We start from the raw sequence: 20,260 nt of genomic DNA on the forward strand, positions 1-20,260 counted from the left end.
CCCCATCTTAGCATTCTCCTCCATCTTTAAGGCAGCATCCATATTGACTTTCACTAGTCCCAGCAGCGGCCGAGACCACACCGGCGTTGGTTGTTGAGTGTGTTCCAGGACCGATGGGAGGTAGTGAGGTTGCATTTTGATACTTCTCCAAGTACTGTAGTGCCCAATCTATAATCATGTTGGCTTCCAACGTGACCTTGTAATGGACAACTTTATTCCTTCTAAACCATATCCTCCAAAGAATAATAGTAAGTTGTTCAAACTGAGCTTTATTATCCATTAGCTCCATCATAACTTCATAGAAATCCATATGGGGTGGATAGTCAAACGTTATATGGAAGAGACTATGGCACAAAATTGCTTTCAAGGAGTTGCATCCAATCAAAGCATGATATGTATGTAGATTCAGTAGCACGGTTGCATAAATAGCAAACAATATTTAAATCCACAACTGTCTTCCGAAGTTAGCTAATGATGTAATCCAATTGTGAGAAGCTTTCCTAAGAAAGACTTAACCTTTGGAGGGACAATAAGCGACCAAAGCCATTTCCACTATTTTGATACTCCAACACTTGACGAAGCTTGACCCAATTGTGCTTCGCGGACCGCTAACCAATAACCACTTTTGACAGTAAATATACCATTTTCCTCATAATGCCAAACTAACATATTCTTGGTATTTTGAAGAGACCTAAGGACAGATGATGGATGCTGCCTCCTCTTTATTGAAAGACTGTCTAATAAGGGTCTCATTCTAAGCACCATGAATAGCTTTGAGCGTGGCAACATACGCATTCCTACCAAGAACACGAGGAGAGGTTCTTTCTTAAGAATAAGAACTCATTTGTCAAAATAAATGGACGTATCACAGCCATCGCTAATGGCCCATCTAGTACCGCTTAAGAATAACTCTCTCCCACACAGAATACTCTACCACAAATAAGAACTGTTGGAACTAGATTTAACCGGCAAAATAAGAAACTGTGAGCAATAAAAACAGATAAGGATGTGGAGTTGGAATAAAAGTCTCCCAAATTGTTTTGCCAATAGAGAATTATTGAATATGAATAGACTTATTAATCCGTGTAATTTTATAACTTTATAATAAAACCTAGTCATTTAGTCTTCATAATTTTAAAATTTTTCCTATTTTTTTTTAGGATTTAACTGATTTCTTTTAGTGACAATAATGATAAAAATCTTACACCCGTTTTCATTTAAACATTATAAAGTTCTTTTTTAAAGGTTTACCATTTTTGTCAAAAATAAAAAGAATTCACTATAATAAATATTCAGAACTGTTTATATATAAAAAAATTGTTGTAACCTTTGAGGTGCCCAAAATAGAAGGCTACACCTATACTTGTGCTTTCCTTCTGAGAGTAAGAATTTCCTATTCATATTATGTATATAAAAAATAATAATATAATAAATCGTTTTTTATATATACAAGAGAAAAGAATATAAAATAATTTTACTCAAAAAAAAAGAATATAAAATAATGTGAACAAAAACACACTTTAAAGGTCATTGAATTAAGAACCACCCAGAACGCCACATCAACACTAGTATTTTTCAATATTTATTTCCATAAAAACCAACCAATTTCCAATTCCAATACCAGTTTCAAAATTCATTCCTCTCTATATCCGTCTTTGTTTGCTAATGTTGGCTTGGCTCACTCTTCTTCTCTTCTTCATTTCTTTCAAATTACACGATCCACACAACAAGCAACAACACACCCCAACCCACCCATTCAACGCTTTTTTTCAATCTCTCACCATTCACACCTATCAGTCTCATTCCTTAAATTCTTCTTTTCAATTTCAACTACCGATCAGGAACGCGATCAAATTCGACTAGAGAGGTCATCGGAGCCACATGGAATCGGAGCAGTTGATCACGTCCGGGAGTGGCTCTCGCTACTTCCAAATGCAATCAGAGCCGGCCTTGTCCTTTTCTTTCACGCTCCGTCCCGAACCGACTCGGATTTTCGATGAGCTCCCCAAGGCCATCATCGTTGACGTCTCTCGCCCTGACGCTGGTGATATCAGTCCCATGCTTCTCTCTTACACGATCGAGTTTCAATACAAACAGGTTTTGATTTCCCTCTTGATTTTCGGTGATTCGTGAGTTTTTGTATTTGCATTTGGGATTGGTTTGACATCCGCGGTGATTATTTGAGTTTGTGATTGAATTCGGTTATTAGATTTGAACGCCGAGAAAGCTGTGGATAAAGAAACAAGCGAAATTCGTTGGGGAATTAATTACTTGTTATCATTTTTGTAAATCATGTTTTCCTAATTTATATCTTTATGTAATTGAGAGATAATGCTTGCATTACTTTCCGGTGACAGAGTAAGATCTTTTTTCATCGTGGTTAAATTTTCCATTTATAAACTTGTGTTGCCACAAAATAAGTATAATGAATGCAAAATGATTGAAGTTGGTACTAATTATTATGCTGCATTTGTTCATGATTCAGTATTTATTTTTCAAGCATTCGGTTTTGATAATTGTACATTTATTTTTGAGGTTTTTCATTATAATTTTTGACTTGTTTGCTTAGTAAGAAAATTCTGATTTGAGATTTTCTGCAGTGCATGTTTTTCTTGTTAGTATAGGTTCACGCTGTTATTTTTTTTTACTAAATTTTCTTTTGTTACTAGTTTACGTGGCGCTTGTTGAAGAAAGCTGCACATGTATTTTACTTGCATTTTGCGTTGAAGAAACGTGCTTTTATTGAGGAAATTCAGGAGAAGCAGGAACAGGTGTGTGCTTTATAAGTGATCTGGACTTTAAATGCTGTTGTATAAAAAGCCTAGCGTGTGAGAACTATAATTTTTAGTCATCGGCGCACTTTGGCCAGCTTAATATTTATCTGTGAAGGTTTGGGATTTTGATGTAGTTTCCATTGGAACATTATATTAAAGGTTAAAGAATGGCTTCAAAATCTAGGAATAGGAGATCATTCAGCAGTGGTGCAAGATGACGAAGATGAGGCCATTCCTCTGCAACATGATGAAAGTGCTAAAAATAGGTGACAATATGCTTACTATTTTTTACTATAAATGAATGCCATGATTATATTTATCCTACAATGGAATTTATTGTAGAGAACTAATAAGTTGGTACCTGGTTCAGAGATGTTCCATCTAGTGCTGCTCTGCCAATTATTCGGCCAGCCTTGGGAAGGCAGGAGTCCATTTCTGATAGATCAAAGGTTGCAATGCAAGGGTATTTGAATCACTTTCTAGGAAATATGGACATTGTTAATTCTAGAGAGGTATGCTAGTTTTCAGTTCTTTTTGATAGTGGATTCTTATTATTATTTTACTGTAATTGTTGGTTTTTGGTTATTTTATTCCTTTTTCAATTGGGTCTGTGACTGTCTTTTATTCATTTTTGTTGATACACTGAACTACTGAAGCAAACATCATGTATTTGCAAAGTCCAACCAATGCATACTGGTGCGATAAATTTTTGGTATAATGGATTCATAAACTATTGTATTTTTTTTATTCTGGAGGGGGTGATCTGTGGTCCTATTTTGGTTAAAGCCAAAATAACAATAAGATATTAAAGATCTTTTCATGGTGAAAGAAATTTAGCTTCATGAGAAAAACAGTTAGAGTTCATTGGTTGGCCTTGTTGACTCAAATGATGAATCTTAAAGGACGGGGTTGCATTTTAGTAGGTTGAATACTGTTACTAATGCCGATACTCAGAATAATATTCAGTATCATCATAGATTGAACATGAATTTGTTTAATTCATGCCAAAAAATTATCGTAATAGTACTAGATATTGTTACAGTTCCCTAACCATGGAAGGCATTCATATGAAAAATATTATTATCATGAATGAATGACATTTGGATCTTATAATCATATTTTACCACAGGTTTGCAGATTTTTGGAGGTTTCTAAGTTATCATTTTCTCCAGAATATGGTCCTAAGTTAAAGGAGGACTATGTGATGGTAAAACATCTACCGAAAATTCTAAAGAATGATGATTCAAGAAAATGTTGTGCATGTGATTGGTTCGGTTGTTGTAATGACAACTGGCAAAAGGTAATAATCCTGTTTTGAAAGTCATTTATTTTGCATGTGGGCAGTAGCTTAGAAGCTTTTTACAGAACATCATTTTAGTCGATGTATGTAATATGTTACTATAGTAAGATATATTGTTTAATTAAGTAAATATTAATTGTAGAGCATGATATAACAATCTCTATTCCTAGGAAGCAAATATTATTCCTTTGACATCATTTCGGATATGGTTGTGTGCAGGTTTGGGCTGTACTAAAACCTGGATTTTTGGCTTTACTAGCAGACCCTTTTGATACCCAGCCATTAGATATAATTGTTTTTGATGTACTGCCGGCATCAGATGGGAATGGTGATGGTCGAGTATCGTTGGCAAAAGAAATAAAAGAACACAATCCGTTACGCAATTCATTTAAGGTTAGCAACATCTATACTTTCTGTTTAGGTTTGGATGTAGTGCCTTACATATTGTATCTGGCTTTGAAATGTCATCTGCGTAACTGTTCTGAATTATTAAACAAGTCTGCATCTCAGTTAGGCTTTTTCATTAGCTTGTACGCTGCATAGTGATACATATTAGGTTTAATGAGTACCTTGTTTCTATTGATGATATAACTAGATCCCCATATTTTTCTTGGATTTAAATTCAGTCATGTTTACGAATTCCTATTAGTACATATTAAATTAAGCATATTAAAGCAGAACCTTTTGGAGCCTTAAGTTGTAAATTATATTAGTTAAGAGGTGGGTTTGAGTCCGTTTCTTGTAAGATAATACTGGTCTGTTATTCTGAAAATACTACTTAAACACGTGTGGAGATGTTTCTTGTAGGATATGGCAGATATGTGTTGAAAATACTAATTAGATCTCATTTTTATACTCCCAGTATATGGCTACTTCCTAGTGCTGATTTCACTTTCTTTCTTTTTTACCGTATTTTGATGCATTTAGAAACTTTGAACTGGATCATGAATGACAGTGCCACCTAGCAAGTAGTAATTTATTTTTTTACTATATAACTTTTACGTTTTACTTATCGTTTTCCTGTGGGCTGGATATTTTTCTAACAAATGATGAATATGTTCTAAAGGTTACTTGTGGAAATCGAAATATTAGATTAAGGGCTAAGAGTAGTGGTAAAGTCAAAGATTGGGTTGCTTCTATTAATGACGCTGGCCTTCGGCCTCCTGAGGGCTGGTGTCATCCTCATCGCTTTGGTTCTTTTGCTCCTCCAAGAGGGCTAAGTGAAGATGGTAGTCAGGCACAGTGGTTTGTAGATGGCCTGGCTTCATTTGAAGCTATTGCTTCTGCAATTGAGGATGCAAAATCAGAGGTCTGTTCTGTTATCTTGCCACATTACAACCAATTCATATAGAATATTTAAGTATCATCTTTGAGTTCTGATGACTGGAAATCTTATGCAGATATTTATGTGCGGCTGGTGGTTGTGCCCAGAACTGTTTCTACGACGCCCTTTTAGTGCTCATGCTTCTTCTAGGCTTGATGCTTTACTTGAAGCAAAAGCTAAGCAAGGGGTTCAGGTATTGTGTTGAGAGCAAAACAACTTTGATACATTGTTATAATTTATACTCATTCTTATGGTCAATTAACACCATGAAATACATATTTTATTGGTTATATTAGGTGCTTGTGCAAGATTTATTATGTTCATCCCCATCCCTTAAAAATAAAATAATTTTTGCTCCATGATTTTACTTTTTGACATTGAAATTATTATTGACTGCAGATTTACATACTTCTGTACAAAGAGGTTGCTCTTGCTTTGAAAATAAATAGCGTTTATAGCAAGAAAAGGTTGCTTAGCATTCATGAGAATGTTAGGGTACTACGTTACCCTGACCACTTTTCTAGTGGTGTTTACTTATGGTAAGTAATCTGCTTGCAATTCACTTTTGGAGTTTTCTAAAACATTGATATTTTAGCTTGTCCTTGTATCCATTGGCAGTTTCTGATCTTAAAAAATGGGTTAAATATAGGTCCCACCATGAAAAAATTGTCATTGTTGATTACCAGATTTGTTTTATCGGAGGACTGGATCTATGCTTTGGCCGTTATGATACAGCTGAGCACAAAGTGGGTGATTGCCCTCCTCAGATATGGCCTGGAAAAGACTACTATAACCCACGGTGAGCATCTTTTTACTAGGATGGGACTTGATTTTTGGAGCAGTGGAGCTCACTGGACTATTCTTAAGAACATGAAAATACACATATGACAATTCTGTTAATACATTTTACTTTTGTGGCTGCTTTATATTTATATTGTGAATTCCTTGCTGTATCAGATAGAAAATGTTTGTGTACGTTTTTATATTTAAGGAGTTTGGTATCTCCAGAGCAATATGTTTGCTCTCATTTTTTGTCTTGAGTATAATTGTATTATCTTCTTGCCTAAGATGCTGCTGGTAAGTGTTCTGTAGTTTACATGCCTTTGAGGACTGTTCCATTTTTTTGCGTTTGAGTAATTTTTCCATTAGAACATAAAGCTCCTATTATTGGTTTCTACAACGGATTTTATAACATAACTTTATTAGGGAATCTGAACCAAATTCTTGGGAAGAGACAATGAAAGATGAATTAGATCGTAGAAAATATCCCCGTATGCCTTGGCATGATGTCCATTGTGCCTTGTGGGGACCACCTTGCCGTGACATAGCTAGGCACTTTGTTCAACGCTGGAACTATGCAAAGGTGAGGCCTTTTCAATTGTTGTTTAAGTTTTGATGATGGTATAAATAAAGTTATATGATCTTTAATAGAATGTGCATTATTTCAGAGAAATAAAGCTCTATATGAAGAGGCAATTCCGCTACTCATGCCTCAGCATCACATGGTCATTCCACACTACATGGGAAGAAGCCAAGAGATGGAGATTGAAGTTACCAGTTCTGACAATCACAATGGAATGAAAAGACATGATTCTTTCTCGTCCAGATCATCTTATCAAGACATTCCACTGCTTTTGCCTCAAGAAGCTGATGGGTTGGACACACCAAGTGGAGAGCCAAAACCAAATGGTTTGAATTCTTCTCCAAATGGTATCCCTTTCCCATTCCGTAAATCAAGAATCGAATCAGCAGGTCCAGGAATGCCATTGAGGGACTTTGTCGATGACTTTGATGGGAAATTGGTTTCAGATGGGAAAACACAAACTGGCATGAAGCATTCAGACTTGGAGTGGTGGGAAACTCAAGAACGGGGCAGTCAAGGTGGCTTCCTGGATGATTCTGGACAAGTTGGTCCCCGTACTTCATGTCGATGTCAGGTGGGTTGATACTTTCAAGTTTTAAAATTTCAATATCATATGCTAAAAATACACAACCAAAATCCATTTCTTATGGGAGTATCAATGGCTTACTGGCCTGCTTTTTCTGTTGTGCTGATACACAAGTTATCTTTTCTGATAGTGAGTATCTGTTGTACATTTTAAGTCACTTTAACCTTATGAAGAATTACTTTCTGATCCCTATACCAGCAGCAAGGACGATTATCTAGATATGTGCGTTAGTATTTTATCTGATAGTGTTATTAGTAATATTGGACTATGTATTACCTCTTATAGTTATTGACATTTGTTTTTCAGGTTATTAGAAGTGTCAGTCAATGGTCTGCTGGAACAAGCCAAACTGAAGAGAGCATCCATATTGCTTATTGCTCTCTTATTGAGAAAGCAGAGCACTTTATCTACATAGAGGTACTGTGTTGTTTAAACCTTCACAAAAATTACAAACAAAACGTTGCTAAGTTTCATTTTGTGTTTTGCCTTCCTGACCCTTTTTTCCAATCTGTGGGACTTGTACAGAATCAATTTTTCATATCAGGTCTTTCAGGAGATGAATTAATACAAAATCGTGTGTTAGAAGCACTGTTTAGGCGCATACTGCGAGCATACAATGACAATAAGTGTTTTAGGGTTATTATTGTCATACCACTTCTCCCCGGTTTCCAGGTTCAGCATCTCGATCTGTTGTTAATCATTTCATCACTTGTGTATTTTGCATGCATATAATAAACTTTTTGTTTCACAGGGAGGTTTGGATGATGCCGGTGCTGCCTCTGTAAGAGCAATATTGCATTGGCAATATCGAACAATCTGTAGAGGAAACAATTCGATATTGTATAATCTGTCCAACATACTTGGTACAAAAACTCATGACTACATTTCTTTTTATGGGTTAAGAGCTTACGGTAATCTTTTTGATGGTGGTCCATTGGCCTCCAGTCAGGTATATCATTTGTTGTCTAGGACTTCTGTACTCATCGTTATCATTTGTCAAAATATGGCCCTAACATGTCAGCATTTAACTCGGTACTTTTATTGGTATTGCAGATCTATGTTCATAGTAAAATAATGATTGTTGATGATTGTATTACTTTAATTGGATCGGCTAACATTAACGACAGGAGTCTGCTTGGTTCAAGAGACTCAGAGGTATGTATATCTTCTATCCAGATTTTTTTTCCTATTATTATTTTGTATGCTTTGACTTTGGGTTAAGATATGTTTCATTCATTTCAATAATAATTGTGGCAAAACTTGAAGCTGTATAGTGTGTGTGTATATGTACATACATACACGTCCGTGACACAAACATATACATGCATAAAACATACATAATATGATAAATATTTCTGTTTGATCATGCAGAGCTTGCGACTTTCAAAACTTTTAGGAATTTAAACATTTTAAGTTTCTAATTTTGTCTTTTTCAGTAATTGGAAGTTGTTTGTACTTTTTTTTAGTTGGTTTAGTTTAGATAATGTGTTTGGATTCTGAATCTTACGACTCTTGTGGAGCAATCATGTTACTTTGATTGATGTTTTCAGTTTGTAATTATAATATTATACATTACACAAGTTTTAGTATTTAGTACATTGACAGAGAAATTTTGTTTTAAAAATTGAAACAAAATTTATAATCTCGGAATAAAAAATCTATGCGTAGTGATTCATTTTAAGTCCGCTCCTGATGTATGTGCTTATTTTCATTTTGTGCTTTAGATTGGTGTACTTATAGAAGACAAAGAGCTAGTGAATTCTTATATGGGAGGAAAACCGTGGAGGGCTGGGAAGTTTTCTTCGAGTCTGCGCATGTCTTTGTGGTCTGAGCACCTTGGTCTTCGTGCAGGAGAGGTTAGTAATTTTAATTAATTTCTCTGTTTCCATCCACATAGTTAAACTATTATGATAAAAATGTTTTGTGTAGAATCACCAGACTTGTTAGCTGATTATTTTTTTGTTCTCTTCCAATGTTTGTCCTCAGATTCAGAGCATAATCGATCCTGTTGTGGATTCAACTTACAGAGATATTTGGTTGTCAACTTCTAAGGTAAGACGAGAAAAATGAAGAAAACATTATCAAGTAGAAACTTTTAATTCGATCTAATATTAATAAACAATGTTAAAATTTGTTAAATAAAATAAAGGTGTGATGTTTTCATTAATCAGGATTTGGTGCTTTTGGCCAAGTATTAACTGTATTATTGTGATTTATTTTGCAGACAAATACTGCTATCTATCAAGATGTATTTTCTTGCACACCTAACGACTTTATACATTCCAGGTATGCTATATTTAGATAGTTGTGTTGTGTCAAATGAAACTCTTGGTTCTCTAAATGTGTTGTAAGTAACATCTCTGTTGTTGTTCATACAGAGCTGCATTTAGACAAAGCATGGCTTCCTGGAAGGAGAAACTGGGGCACACGACAATAGATTTAGGAATAGCCCCAGAGAAGCTAGAATCTTACCAAAATGGAGATGTTAAAAGAGCAGATCCGATGGAGAGATTAGAGTGCGTCAAGGGGCATCTTGTTTCATTCCCTTTGGATTTCATGTGCCAAGAAGATTTAAGACCTGTGTTCAATGAGAGCGAGTATTATGCTTCTCCTCACGTTTTTCATTGAAATCTCAACCTCACATCTCACATCTCAATGTTATATGTTTGGAGTCTTTTTTCTTTTTAAAAATTAATTTTGGGCAGCCTCAGATCTTTGTATCCACTACCATTCTTTTTTCACCTTGGGAAAAATATTTAATACATATGCATACCAATAAATTAGAGAGAGAGATGGCTATACTATCTTATTAGCCACTAGGAATGAGGAAAATTACCTTTTGTAATCATCTGAGGTCGGGTGCAAACTTACATTTCCTGCTGGCCCTATGATTCTCTTTATATTTAACCCACAGATTTTTATGATTATAGTAACAGAAGTGTATTTTGCAATTTGCAGTTATTTTTCTTCATATCACATTATGACGTTCTCCAAGCATTTAAAGGCTATTTCACCATTAGTTTCTGCGTTTATTTTAACAAAGCCTTCATCAACAAAATTAATCATAAATAAATAAAAAGAATTATGAATTAATAATTTGTAATTTTGGCTAAAATGCCAAAAAAAAAAAGAAATTTTTTATTATTTATATTTCTACCACGAAACAGGGAGTTTGAAAGCCATAGAGCAAATATTCAAAATTTACCATTGTATGATTTACAGTTACACTGCTCGTAATGATGTGGTATCATTTTGAAATAAGAATAAGACTAGAAGTGAGTCTAAGTTTATGACTTCGTATTATTAATGATAATGTAAAAGAGTACCACACTTTAAGAGGAATGAAGGAATAAAGTGAGAATAGAGCTACTGAAAATTACAACAATACTAGCATATGATTCCGTGAATAAAATGTAGACAATTGGTTTATTATATTATAATTAATGTACGGATTAATGCTAGTAGATTTTTCATGGGCAATGAGTTGGAAGAGCTTTGGAAAATAAATGGTTCGTATCATAGATTTTATAAATTTCAGCCACCATACCGAGTCTTAAGGGATTCTGGGGGCTCCTCTTCCATGATGCCTGAACCTGTTGTAGCTAGGTACTCACGGATGGTTGTTTTACGGTCTCCAAGGAAAGTGTGATCTAAGAAGTTGTTATATGCTGCATCACTCAGATTTTTGGCCGCTAACACACTGCATTGCAATTACATTATCTAATCAACATGTTAGGGATAGATGAGAGGTTTTGGCGTTACAGAATACAAATGCCAGACCAATTGGAAATAAAGTATGAAATCATTCAGAGCAAAGACTTCTTGTCAGTTTCTTAGATATTAGCCCTCCATGCATGAGCCATGAGTGATCAAGACTCGAGAGTCATGAAATCAAAACCATAGACATCAGGCACAGCTAAGAACAACGGAAATATATAGGTTGAAGTCACTTGTGAGCATTCCAATGGAAATTTGCGTATATACTAAATCTGATTTCTGGATTCTTCCACTCTTTTGTACTAAAGGAAATGACTCTTTGCATGCCAAGTACCTCAATAACAATAGTTTAAAGTATATGTAGTTACCATACAGACACTAGGAGAAGGAACCAAACATACCAGTGCCGGAGATAAGCACGACATGGTAAGATATCGTCTTGCCAAATCTTATCAATGCCATATCGCCCATATTGTTGAAAATAGATGTCCTTGCTTCCTGTAAACATGAGAATAGAAAGTGAACAAATCAACAGATGATTTACTAACATTACAGTAAGTATGAAAGCAAGGAAATCAGATGGGAATGCACGCATATATGAGAATTCCGTGTTCTTACTATACTGTATACTACTACTAATCATCACTTAATTTCCATTACATCAAAAGTAAACTTGCCAAAACGATATGTCTAACATTTGAACCATAATCTAGTGTTGTAGATCAACATTGTAGTAATCATCACATCACATCACTAGGAAACTGGTTGTCATTCATTAAGACCAAGTCACGATCGAACAAGACCAGCCTTTATTTTCTCCTATGGCTATTTCTTATACAATTTGTTGTACGTCCTAACCAAAAATGAAAAGAGCCATAATCATCCCCTTCTTTGGGTTGTTGACCGTATGAAAGTCATTTAGTGTCACACCCTTAGCAGTTAAAAAACAAATCAAATAGATGAGTATACAAAGTAGATATACATATAGATAAATATATTTGTATGTAGTATAAACTATAAAGGCTTTCTACCTTTACATCTGATCCGGAGGAATTCTTCGTCGCTATAACGAGCACAAAGCACCTGCATCGAGATACATATATAGTCATAGAAATATTACATGAAATCAAACAAGGATGAGAAGAAATCAATAATGCGTTCAACAAATTATCTCTCAATATTTACACACCGCTAGCTTATCAAATGGCTTCTCATCTAGTGTTTCAGGCAGAACCTGCCATATAGGAGAAAATAACTCCAGAAATTAAAACCAAAACAGCTTATGTCACGGATCAAAACTCGAATTATAATGTTAATTGACTGTAGAAACTTACGGCAAGGAATCGAAATTCAAGCTCCCTCTCAAGAAATGCCGGGATCTGATCTTAATGAAGTTAAAAAGAAATAGCGAGTCAAAAATCAATATACATGTCAAACATTAAATCAAATGGATACGTATTGTTCATACATCGGATTTTGAGATTTCAAATACTGTTACTATCAGTGTCTCTCCTTCACAAGGCTCAACACTTAAGCTCGAGATTTCCTGCAATGTTCAAGAGAGAAAAGACTCAAAATCAATGAATTTAAGACCATAAACGTAGCTCACTTTTTCATTTTTCCAGAAAATATACCGATATATATATACGCAAATGTGGAAAATCGAAGAAGAAAACCTTGGTTTCCGGCTTCGCTATGCCGCGCTCGAAGAAAATGGGAGCGGCATGTGCGAATACGCGACGAAAGCCATTCAATCTTGCGACTCTGAAGTTGATAAGATCCGGAAATGTACTCCTCGCGCTTCTCTCTGGTTTCTCAACGCTCGTCCATAAGTATAAATCAACCAGACAAGAAAATTAACAACGATGGTGAAGAAGAAGATGAAGGAACTGCACGTACCAGAGAGGAGAGAACCGAAGCCGCATATAGATATACGGCCGTCCGGTGCGACGATACTCTCGAAATCAGACTCTTCATTGAGTTCCCTAAGCTCCGGCTGGTTCACTATAGATTTTGATCGAGCATCGGAGGACGACATGGTGATCGGAGATCGCCGGCAAGGATTGGATTTAACGGCGTAGGTGAAGAGAGTATTTGGTGAATTGTTAGGGCTTGAGAATGAGGCGATCGCCGGAAAATGGCGGCGAGAAAGCGCGATAGGCGGAGCAATGGAGAAAGGAAAAGAGTAAGTGGCAGTGAAGGTCATCAAGTTCCACTGATACGATGAAACGCTCACGCTCAAATTTTGGAGGGGAAATAGAATTTTTTTTCCTTTGTATATTGAGATTTGGATTAGAGTAATTGAACTTTTAATTAATACTTCTATCTCATGTGATGTATTTTGTTTCATTACTTGTTTCTATCTTATATTTTGATAAATTATTTTTTTGATTAAATATTTTGTAAAATAGTTTAATAGAACCCTAAATCCAATTTAAGTCTAAATTTTCTCAACTAAAATCACAAATAATTTACCAAACTAACAATTCAGAATAAAAATAAAAATATTCTGCTTAAAAATTGTATTATTATATTCAATCTTCTCTTCATCGAAATTGAGTTATGTGTATATTTAAACTATTTTATAAAATTTTTTTTTTTTTTAAAAATACATAGTCCAAACATGTAATCAGAAAAGACACAAGGTCTAAAAAGTATAAACCCTAAAATATATATTTAATATTAACTTATTCTTAAATTTCATATTCTAAAATATATATAAATAAAATATAATTTGAATATTTAAACATAAAAAATTGTAAAAATAAGATAAAATAGAATGATTGAAATTAACATAAAAAAGAAATTAAAAACATAAAAAAAAAATGTTAAGCATAAATTAAAAATAATTGTTATACCCAAATTTCGAGCCTTAAGAATTGTGATCTCGAAAGCTGGATTCGTCAGGAATGGGCTCGTAATGTCTGGGACACGTGTCCGCAATCTAGGCACCGAACCTACAAGCAGCGGGCAACCTCGAATATGGTAGCCTCGAAATCCTCACAAGTTCGAAAGGCAGACATCAAAGTACGTCTATTCTCGGATGACCTCGGATCAGGGGCTCCGAGCCTGACATAAGTATGAGCTCGAAGCCACACGATCTAGGGGGAAATGCTACAACTCGAAAGTCAATAAGAGACCTGGGTGGGCACAGCACTGACAATGTAGATTGATAACTTTGAATATCCCAGTGAGTCATTTTGGAGAGACACGGTCTCCATTGATTGTTGTAAATCCCCTATAATAAAGGGATATTTATTATTCAGTTATACCGTACGCCCCCTGATCTTCAGGGGACGTTTCCTTGTATATAGGATCACAGGCTTTTAATGCCATTAAATTTATTTACATATACAGAATAACTTCCCGAAATGTGTGGGATAGTATTATGAAATCTTCTTGTACGCCCTGATTTTCCCACGGGCTGATTAGCGAGTTGAGCTACGGCCTAATCATGACTACCACGTGGACATCCCCAAGACCGGAGCTGCCGACATAAGGTCGTACCTCCTTAGCTCGAGGTAACCCAAGGGTTCGCCAAGCTTGCCTGAGAACTGAGTCCGGACTCTGAAGGCCGAAGGTCGAGTTAAGTATCCAGCTCGTGGTACGAGCTGGATCTGGAGGCTATGACCCTTTGTAAAGTCAACACACGCAAGGTAAACGTGCATATATCAGACATCACGTGTCTGATATGCCCCTGACTTCTCGGACACACAGCAGGAACGTGCGTATTCAGACACCCACGATTGGGTTGGGCCGTGCGGCCCATTATCTCCTTACCTATTGATTTGACCACACTTATGTGTCAGGTTTAGGAATTAATCATGAATGTCACAGAGTTGATACGATAGGTAAGAAGGTCACGAGATGACCTTCTTACCAACTCCCAGGTGCCTTCTCCTATAAATATGGAGACCCTGGGAGTTGATAAGGGTTGGATTATCTCTTGTAAGAAATACCCTGTAATCAAATATCCACTATATAGCAATAATACTGACTAGTGGAGTAGAATGATTTTAACCTTTGAACCACTTAAAAAACGTGTCTTGAGTCACCCTTTCATTGCTAAGATCATATATCTATTTCGGTTCAACATTAGCACTAATCCCTTTCTCTTCTTTTCTTAATTACCTGTTGGCGAAGAACCGCGTCAACAGTTTGGTGCTTTCATTGAGAGCAAGTTCGATTAGTGCTGTCGCAAACACCCCTAATTATGGTGACTACTCGATCCAGGCACGGTAACGAGACAGAACAACATGATGGGAAGGAGGCTCATCATACTGCCACCCCTGGTGAACAAGTTCCTGAGGCCCAGCAGCGGCCAGGAAAGCAGCCGGTGGGCCAAGATGACACCGGAAGTTCGGCCCCCCGGCCACCTAATCCAAACCTGTGTTATTACACGGCGGTGGAGATGGAGAACGCTCAGCTGAGGAGCCAGCTAGCAATAGCCAATCAGCAGATCAAGGATGTGCTGGCCCGACTACCCCCTCTCACAACCGACGCTAACGTCGGAGAGAGGCAAGGCGAGGTTCCTAAGTCTCGCCGGGGTAATCGGCCCAGGCATAGCCGCTCGGATAGACTTCCGATAGCCAACTCCACTCCTTCATCACACCACCGAGAGGCAAAATTCGAAGAAATGCCTGAAGCCAGGCAACAGCAATACAGTCGTTCGGTCAGAACGTCAACTCCTAGCTCCCAACCATCCTCGAGGGCGTCCAGGGGAGCTCGAGGAAATTCCCGAAGGAGATCCGGGGAGGGCTCGCAGCATCAGCCCGTCTCCAACAACCGTCCTGCGCCTCGTCCAGATCGTCAGGCGCGGGACCAGCGGGTTGGCAGGGCCGAAAGGCCCCCACCAAACTTGATCCGTCCCGACGGAACTAGGATCGCCTCTCCATTCAGGCATCCTCCTTCTCCAATCAGATATCTGTCTCCTCCTTGGCCCGTCCGAGATATCCCAGCCTATGGGAGTAGTAGGAGAAACCCGCCATCAGCTGGGCCTTCCCGGCAAGCAGGGCGTCGGGGGAAGGCCCAGATCCTCACCGTCAAAGGCGGACTCCAAGCCTATCTAGCAGGAGCCACTAGACCGGCAGTCCCCGGAGTGATCTCTCTGGGGGAGACCTGTGTCAGCGTTTGAGTTCGGTACAAAGTCATCAAACCACCCAGGGAGGCGACCTGCGAGATCGCCTCAACTCTCATAGAGGGGAGCAAGCAAGAGGAGATGGTCATGCTCGCTCAGGGGGGGCCCTGTCCGAAGTACGTAACGGAGGGAATGTCTTAAATAACCTATCTCAAGATAGGAGGGGCAATAACCCACCAAATATGTACAATGGGTCCGGAGCTGTTGAACAACCCCGGAATAACCAAGGACATCAGGACCAAACCCTCGAGCACCTGACTCAAATGGAGGAGTTGATGAAAAAGCTCCTGTCAGAAAAAGAAAAAGATGAATATGATTCAGGGGACGAGATGGAACTCTTCACCCCCAGTATAGTAGCAACCGCGTACCCATCTGGTTTCCGTATGCCGCACCTGTCAAAGTTCAATGGGGACGGAGACCCATCAGACCATCTAGGGATGTTCAACACCCTAATGATGGCCCACAACATTGGCCCCGAGCTGAGATGTTTAATCTTCCCTTCCACACTGACTGGACCTGCCAGGCAGTGGTTCAAGCAAAGTAAAAGACAGTCAATCAGCTCCTGGAAGACTTTCTCGGCAGACTTCAAAAGGGCATTCCGAGCCTCCCAGGCCGCCCGTGTTCAGGGCGATTCCCTGGCTAACGTGAGGCAGTAGCCCGGTGAGACTCTGAAGGCCTACCTGAGCAGATTTGCGAACGTCGCTGCTCAAGTCAGAGACGTGGATGATAACTCCAAGCTCATGGCCATGAGAACTGGAATCCTCGTTGGAGGAGATATTTGGAAGGATATACAAAGGAAAGGAGTCAGCTCGGTTAACGAATTCCTTAACAAGGCCCAATAATGGATTAACTTGGAGGAGGCCGAAGCCTCAGCTGCGGGAACCAGCCAGGTCCCCGAACAGCCCGCTGGAGTGGGGACAGAGGTCGTGGCAGCGACCCAAAACGTCACACAGAACAACCAGCCCGGTGGAGGCAAAAGAAAGGGAAATGGCGAAAACAGTCAGCACGCCCAAAAGAAGAATAAGTCCGTAGACAAAGTCAAGCCCATCTTCACGACTTATACAGAGCTCACCCAGTCTAAGGAGAATATCTTCCTAGCTAACTTTACTCGAGTCCCCTGGAAGAGGCCGGAGCCATTAAAGCACCATAAGGGGAAGAGAGACACCTCCAAGTTTTGCCGTTTTCATAACGATGTTGGCCACAATACCGACGATTGTAGGCATTTAAAAGACGAGATCGAGACTCTCATCCGAGCCGGCCCCTTGGCTCAATACGCACGGAACAGGGTTCCAGCAAGTCGACCTGCTCTAGAAGTCCCGGCCAGTCAGCCCGGGCCTCGGGTAGATCAGGACGTCCCTCCTCCCGTGGTTGGAGGAGAGATATCCACCATCTCTGGAGGTCCGCATATGGCCGACACGAGCAGAGGCGCCCAGAAGAGATACGTGAACGAACTAAAGGCTCATAACGGAGTAGAGTTCGTCCCGGAGCAGCGTCAGTCAAAGCAACAGCGATTGGAGAGGCAACCGATCATTTTTACGGAGGAAGATGCGGGCCATGTCCAGTTTCCTCACAATGACCCTTTGGTCGTGGTAGTTCAGCTCGCCAATCGGAGGGTGAGGAGGGTACTGATCGACAATGGGAGCTCGGTGAACCTCCTGTTTTGATCCACGTTGGAGAAGATGGGTTTGGCCATCGCCGAGTTAAAGGCGACCTCCATGATGTTGTATGGTTTTTCGGGAGAGGGATCAGCAGCAATAGGGACGATCGAGCTGGTGATCACCCTAGGAGAAGGATCTCAGGCAGTCTCCAAGCTCCTCGAGTTCGTAGTCATCGACTGCTCCGCTGCATACAACTCGATCTTGGGACGACCTACGCTCATGGCGTTTGAGGTCGTCACTTCCATTCGCCACCTCGCGATGAAATTCCCTACTTCCATGGGAATCTGCACTGTCCATGACGATCAGCTCACTGCCAGGGAATGCTACAGCATTTCCATGAAGGGAAAGTCTAAACCCGGGCAGCTGGTAATTGCCATTCAAGATGGTGAAGAGGAATCTCAGGAACCCTTAGCTGATCCTGAGATTGAAAAACCTCAAAGTGTTGAAGGGGAAAATGTCGTCTTAAGTGAGGATATTGACCCCCGAATAGGCGAGGACAGATCCGAGCTCCAGGCGATCGAGGAGCTTGAGGAAGTGAACATTGATCCGCAGAATCCATCACGGATGGTCAAGCTCGGGAAAAACCTCTGTAGCAAGAGGAAGGCGGAGCTGACTAAGTTTCTGCGGGATAAGCTGGATGTGTTTGCATGGTCCCATGAGGACATGGTGGGAATCAGCCCGAGTGTCATCATGCATACACTTCATCTGGATAAAAGCATTCCCGCCAAGTCCCAGAAGCAAAGACGCCTAGGAACAGCTCGAGCTAAAGCCTTGAAGGAAGAGGTGGCCCGGCTCAAGAAATGCGGCTTTATCCATGAAGCCAAGTTTCCAATATGGGTCACCAACCCCGTGCTGGTCCCGAAGCACAACAGAAAATGGTGGACCTGCATAGACTTCTCCGTCCTGAATAAAGCCTGCCCCAAGGATTGTTTTCCACTGCCAAGGATTAACCAGCTGGTAGATGTCACGGCGGGGCACGAGCTCATGTCCTTTATGGACGCGTATTCAGGCTACAATCAGATCACCATGAATCCGGCGGACCAGGAACACACCAGCTTCATGACCCCGACTAACGTTTATTGCTACAAGGTCATGCCGTTCGGTCTGAAGAACGCCGGAGCTACCTACCAAAGGTTAGTGAACAGAATGTTCGCAAGCCAGATCGAGAAAAACATGGAAGTGTACGTTGATGACATGCTAGTCAAGTCAAAGACTGCCGATGACCATGTCTCCGACCTGGAAGAATGTTTTAAGATACTACGGGAGTATGGCATGAGGCTTAATCAACAGAAGTGCACTTTCAGAGTCACGTCCGGGAAGTTCATGGGCTTCATAGTCAATACCCGAGGAATCGAAATAAACCCCGACAAGATCAGATCACTGCTCGAGCTTCCCTCGCCCAGGTCGCGAAAAGATGTCCAAGGCCTGACAGGAAGAGTGGCAGCCCTCAATCGGTTTATTTCCAAGTCCATCGATAAGTGTTTTCCATTCTACAACCTGCTCCGAGGAAACAAGAAGTTCGAATGGACAGAGGAGTGCGAAAGCGCATTCCTCGACCTGAAGGCACATCTGGCCAAGTCGCCCGTACTATCTAAACCCAAAGCAGGAGAGCCTCTTTTTCTCTACCTGGCTGTCACTGAGGATGCAGCTAGTGCCGTATTGGTACGAGAAGAGGACCGAGTTCAGAGGCCAGTCTACTACATCAGCAAGAGACTTCTCGGGGCTGAATCCCGGTACCCGTTGATGGAGAAATTGGCGTTCTGCCTCATCACGGCCTCGCGAAAGCTCAGGCCGTACTTCCAGTCCCACTCGATACACGTCATGACCGATCAACCTTTAAGGCAGGTTCTGCAAAAACCTGAAGCATCGAGACGTTTGTTAAATGGGCAATCGAACTCAGTCATTTCAAGATTTTGTAAACTCCGCGAACTGCTATAAAAAGTCAGGCCCTGGCCGATTTTATGGCAGAGTTCACGGGATTCCAGGAGGATCCCGCAAAAGACTCACCCCGAGTCACCTCGCCCCAGTCGTCGTGGAGGATCTTTGTGGATGGTTCATCCAACGAGAGCGGCCCTGGAGCTGGAATCATTTTGATATCCCCCGAGGGACATAGATTCCACTTGGCGCTGAGATTCGGATTCAAAGCCTCCAACAACGAGGCTGAATACGAAGCTTTGCTGGCCGGGCTGAGGATAGCCCAGGAGTTGAAGGCGAGCTCTGTCCAGTGCTTCAGTGACTCCCGGCTCGTGGTAAACCAGGTTCTGGGCGAATATCAAGCACGGGGACCCAAGATGGCCGCCTATCTGGCAAAGGTAAAAGCTGAGCTGTCCATGTTTGAGCGAGGCTCGATCGAACAGATACCTCGGGAGCAGAACGCTAACGTAGACGCTGTTGCCAAGCT

At 40.0% G+C, this 20,260-nt stretch overlaps 2 protein-coding genes across 6 annotated transcripts; one reads left to right on the forward strand and one right to left on the reverse strand.

Annotated features, from left to right (window-relative positions):
* The first annotated feature begins 1,612 nt into the window (after positions 1–1,612).
* On the forward strand, positions 1,613–10,298 carry LOC133819420 (phospholipase D zeta 1). 4 transcript variants are annotated; one of them, XM_062252678.1, is made up of 21 exons: positions 1,613–2,097; positions 2,670–2,771; positions 2,934–3,040; positions 3,145–3,286; positions 3,904–4,074; positions 4,294–4,467; positions 5,141–5,383; positions 5,475–5,591; positions 5,798–5,937; positions 6,048–6,197; positions 6,605–6,761; positions 6,847–7,108; positions 7,208–7,335; positions 7,654–7,764; positions 7,873–8,019; positions 8,099–8,296; positions 8,401–8,502; positions 9,072–9,203; positions 9,334–9,399; positions 9,572–9,633; positions 9,726–10,298. In XM_062252678.1, exons 1-21 carry the CDS (start codon positions 1,882–1,884, stop codon positions 9,973–9,975), a joined length of 3,177 nt encoding a protein of 1,058 aa, XP_062108662.1. In that variant the 5' UTR covers positions 1,613–1,881; the 3' UTR covers positions 9,976–10,298. The 4 variants fall into 4 exon arrangements, with proteins under 4 accessions (XP_062108662.1, XP_062108661.1, XP_062108663.1 ...); XM_062252677.1 differs by having other exon boundaries at positions 6,847–7,335; XM_062252679.1 differs by lacking the exon at positions 1,613–2,097 and having other exon boundaries at positions 2,909–3,040; positions 6,847–7,335.
* A 325-nt stretch (positions 10,299–10,623) lies between these two features.
* LOC133819421 (uncharacterized) lies at positions 10,624–13,339 on the reverse strand. 2 transcript variants are annotated; one of them, XM_062252681.1, is made up of 8 exons: positions 12,964–13,335; positions 12,741–12,871; positions 12,533–12,610; positions 12,399–12,443; positions 12,254–12,298; positions 12,096–12,147; positions 11,466–11,562; positions 10,624–11,047 (listed from the first exon to the last, which is right to left on the reverse strand). In XM_062252681.1, the coding sequence occupies exons 1-8, from the start codon at positions 13,268–13,270 to the stop codon at positions 10,882–10,884; spliced, it is 921 nt and encodes a 306-aa protein (XP_062108665.1). In that variant the 5' UTR covers positions 13,271–13,335; the 3' UTR covers positions 10,624–10,881. The 2 variants fall into 2 exon arrangements, with proteins under 2 accessions (XP_062108665.1, XP_062108666.1); XM_062252682.1 differs by having other exon boundaries at positions 10,929–11,067; positions 12,964–13,339.
* Positions 13,340–20,260: the final 6,921 nt, after the last annotated feature.

The sequence above is a fragment of the Humulus lupulus genome, chromosome 2 (assembly GCF_963169125.1).
Source record: "Humulus lupulus chromosome 2, drHumLupu1.1, whole genome shotgun sequence".
Classification (NCBI taxonomy): Eukaryota; Viridiplantae; Streptophyta; class Magnoliopsida; order Rosales; family Cannabaceae; genus Humulus; species Humulus lupulus.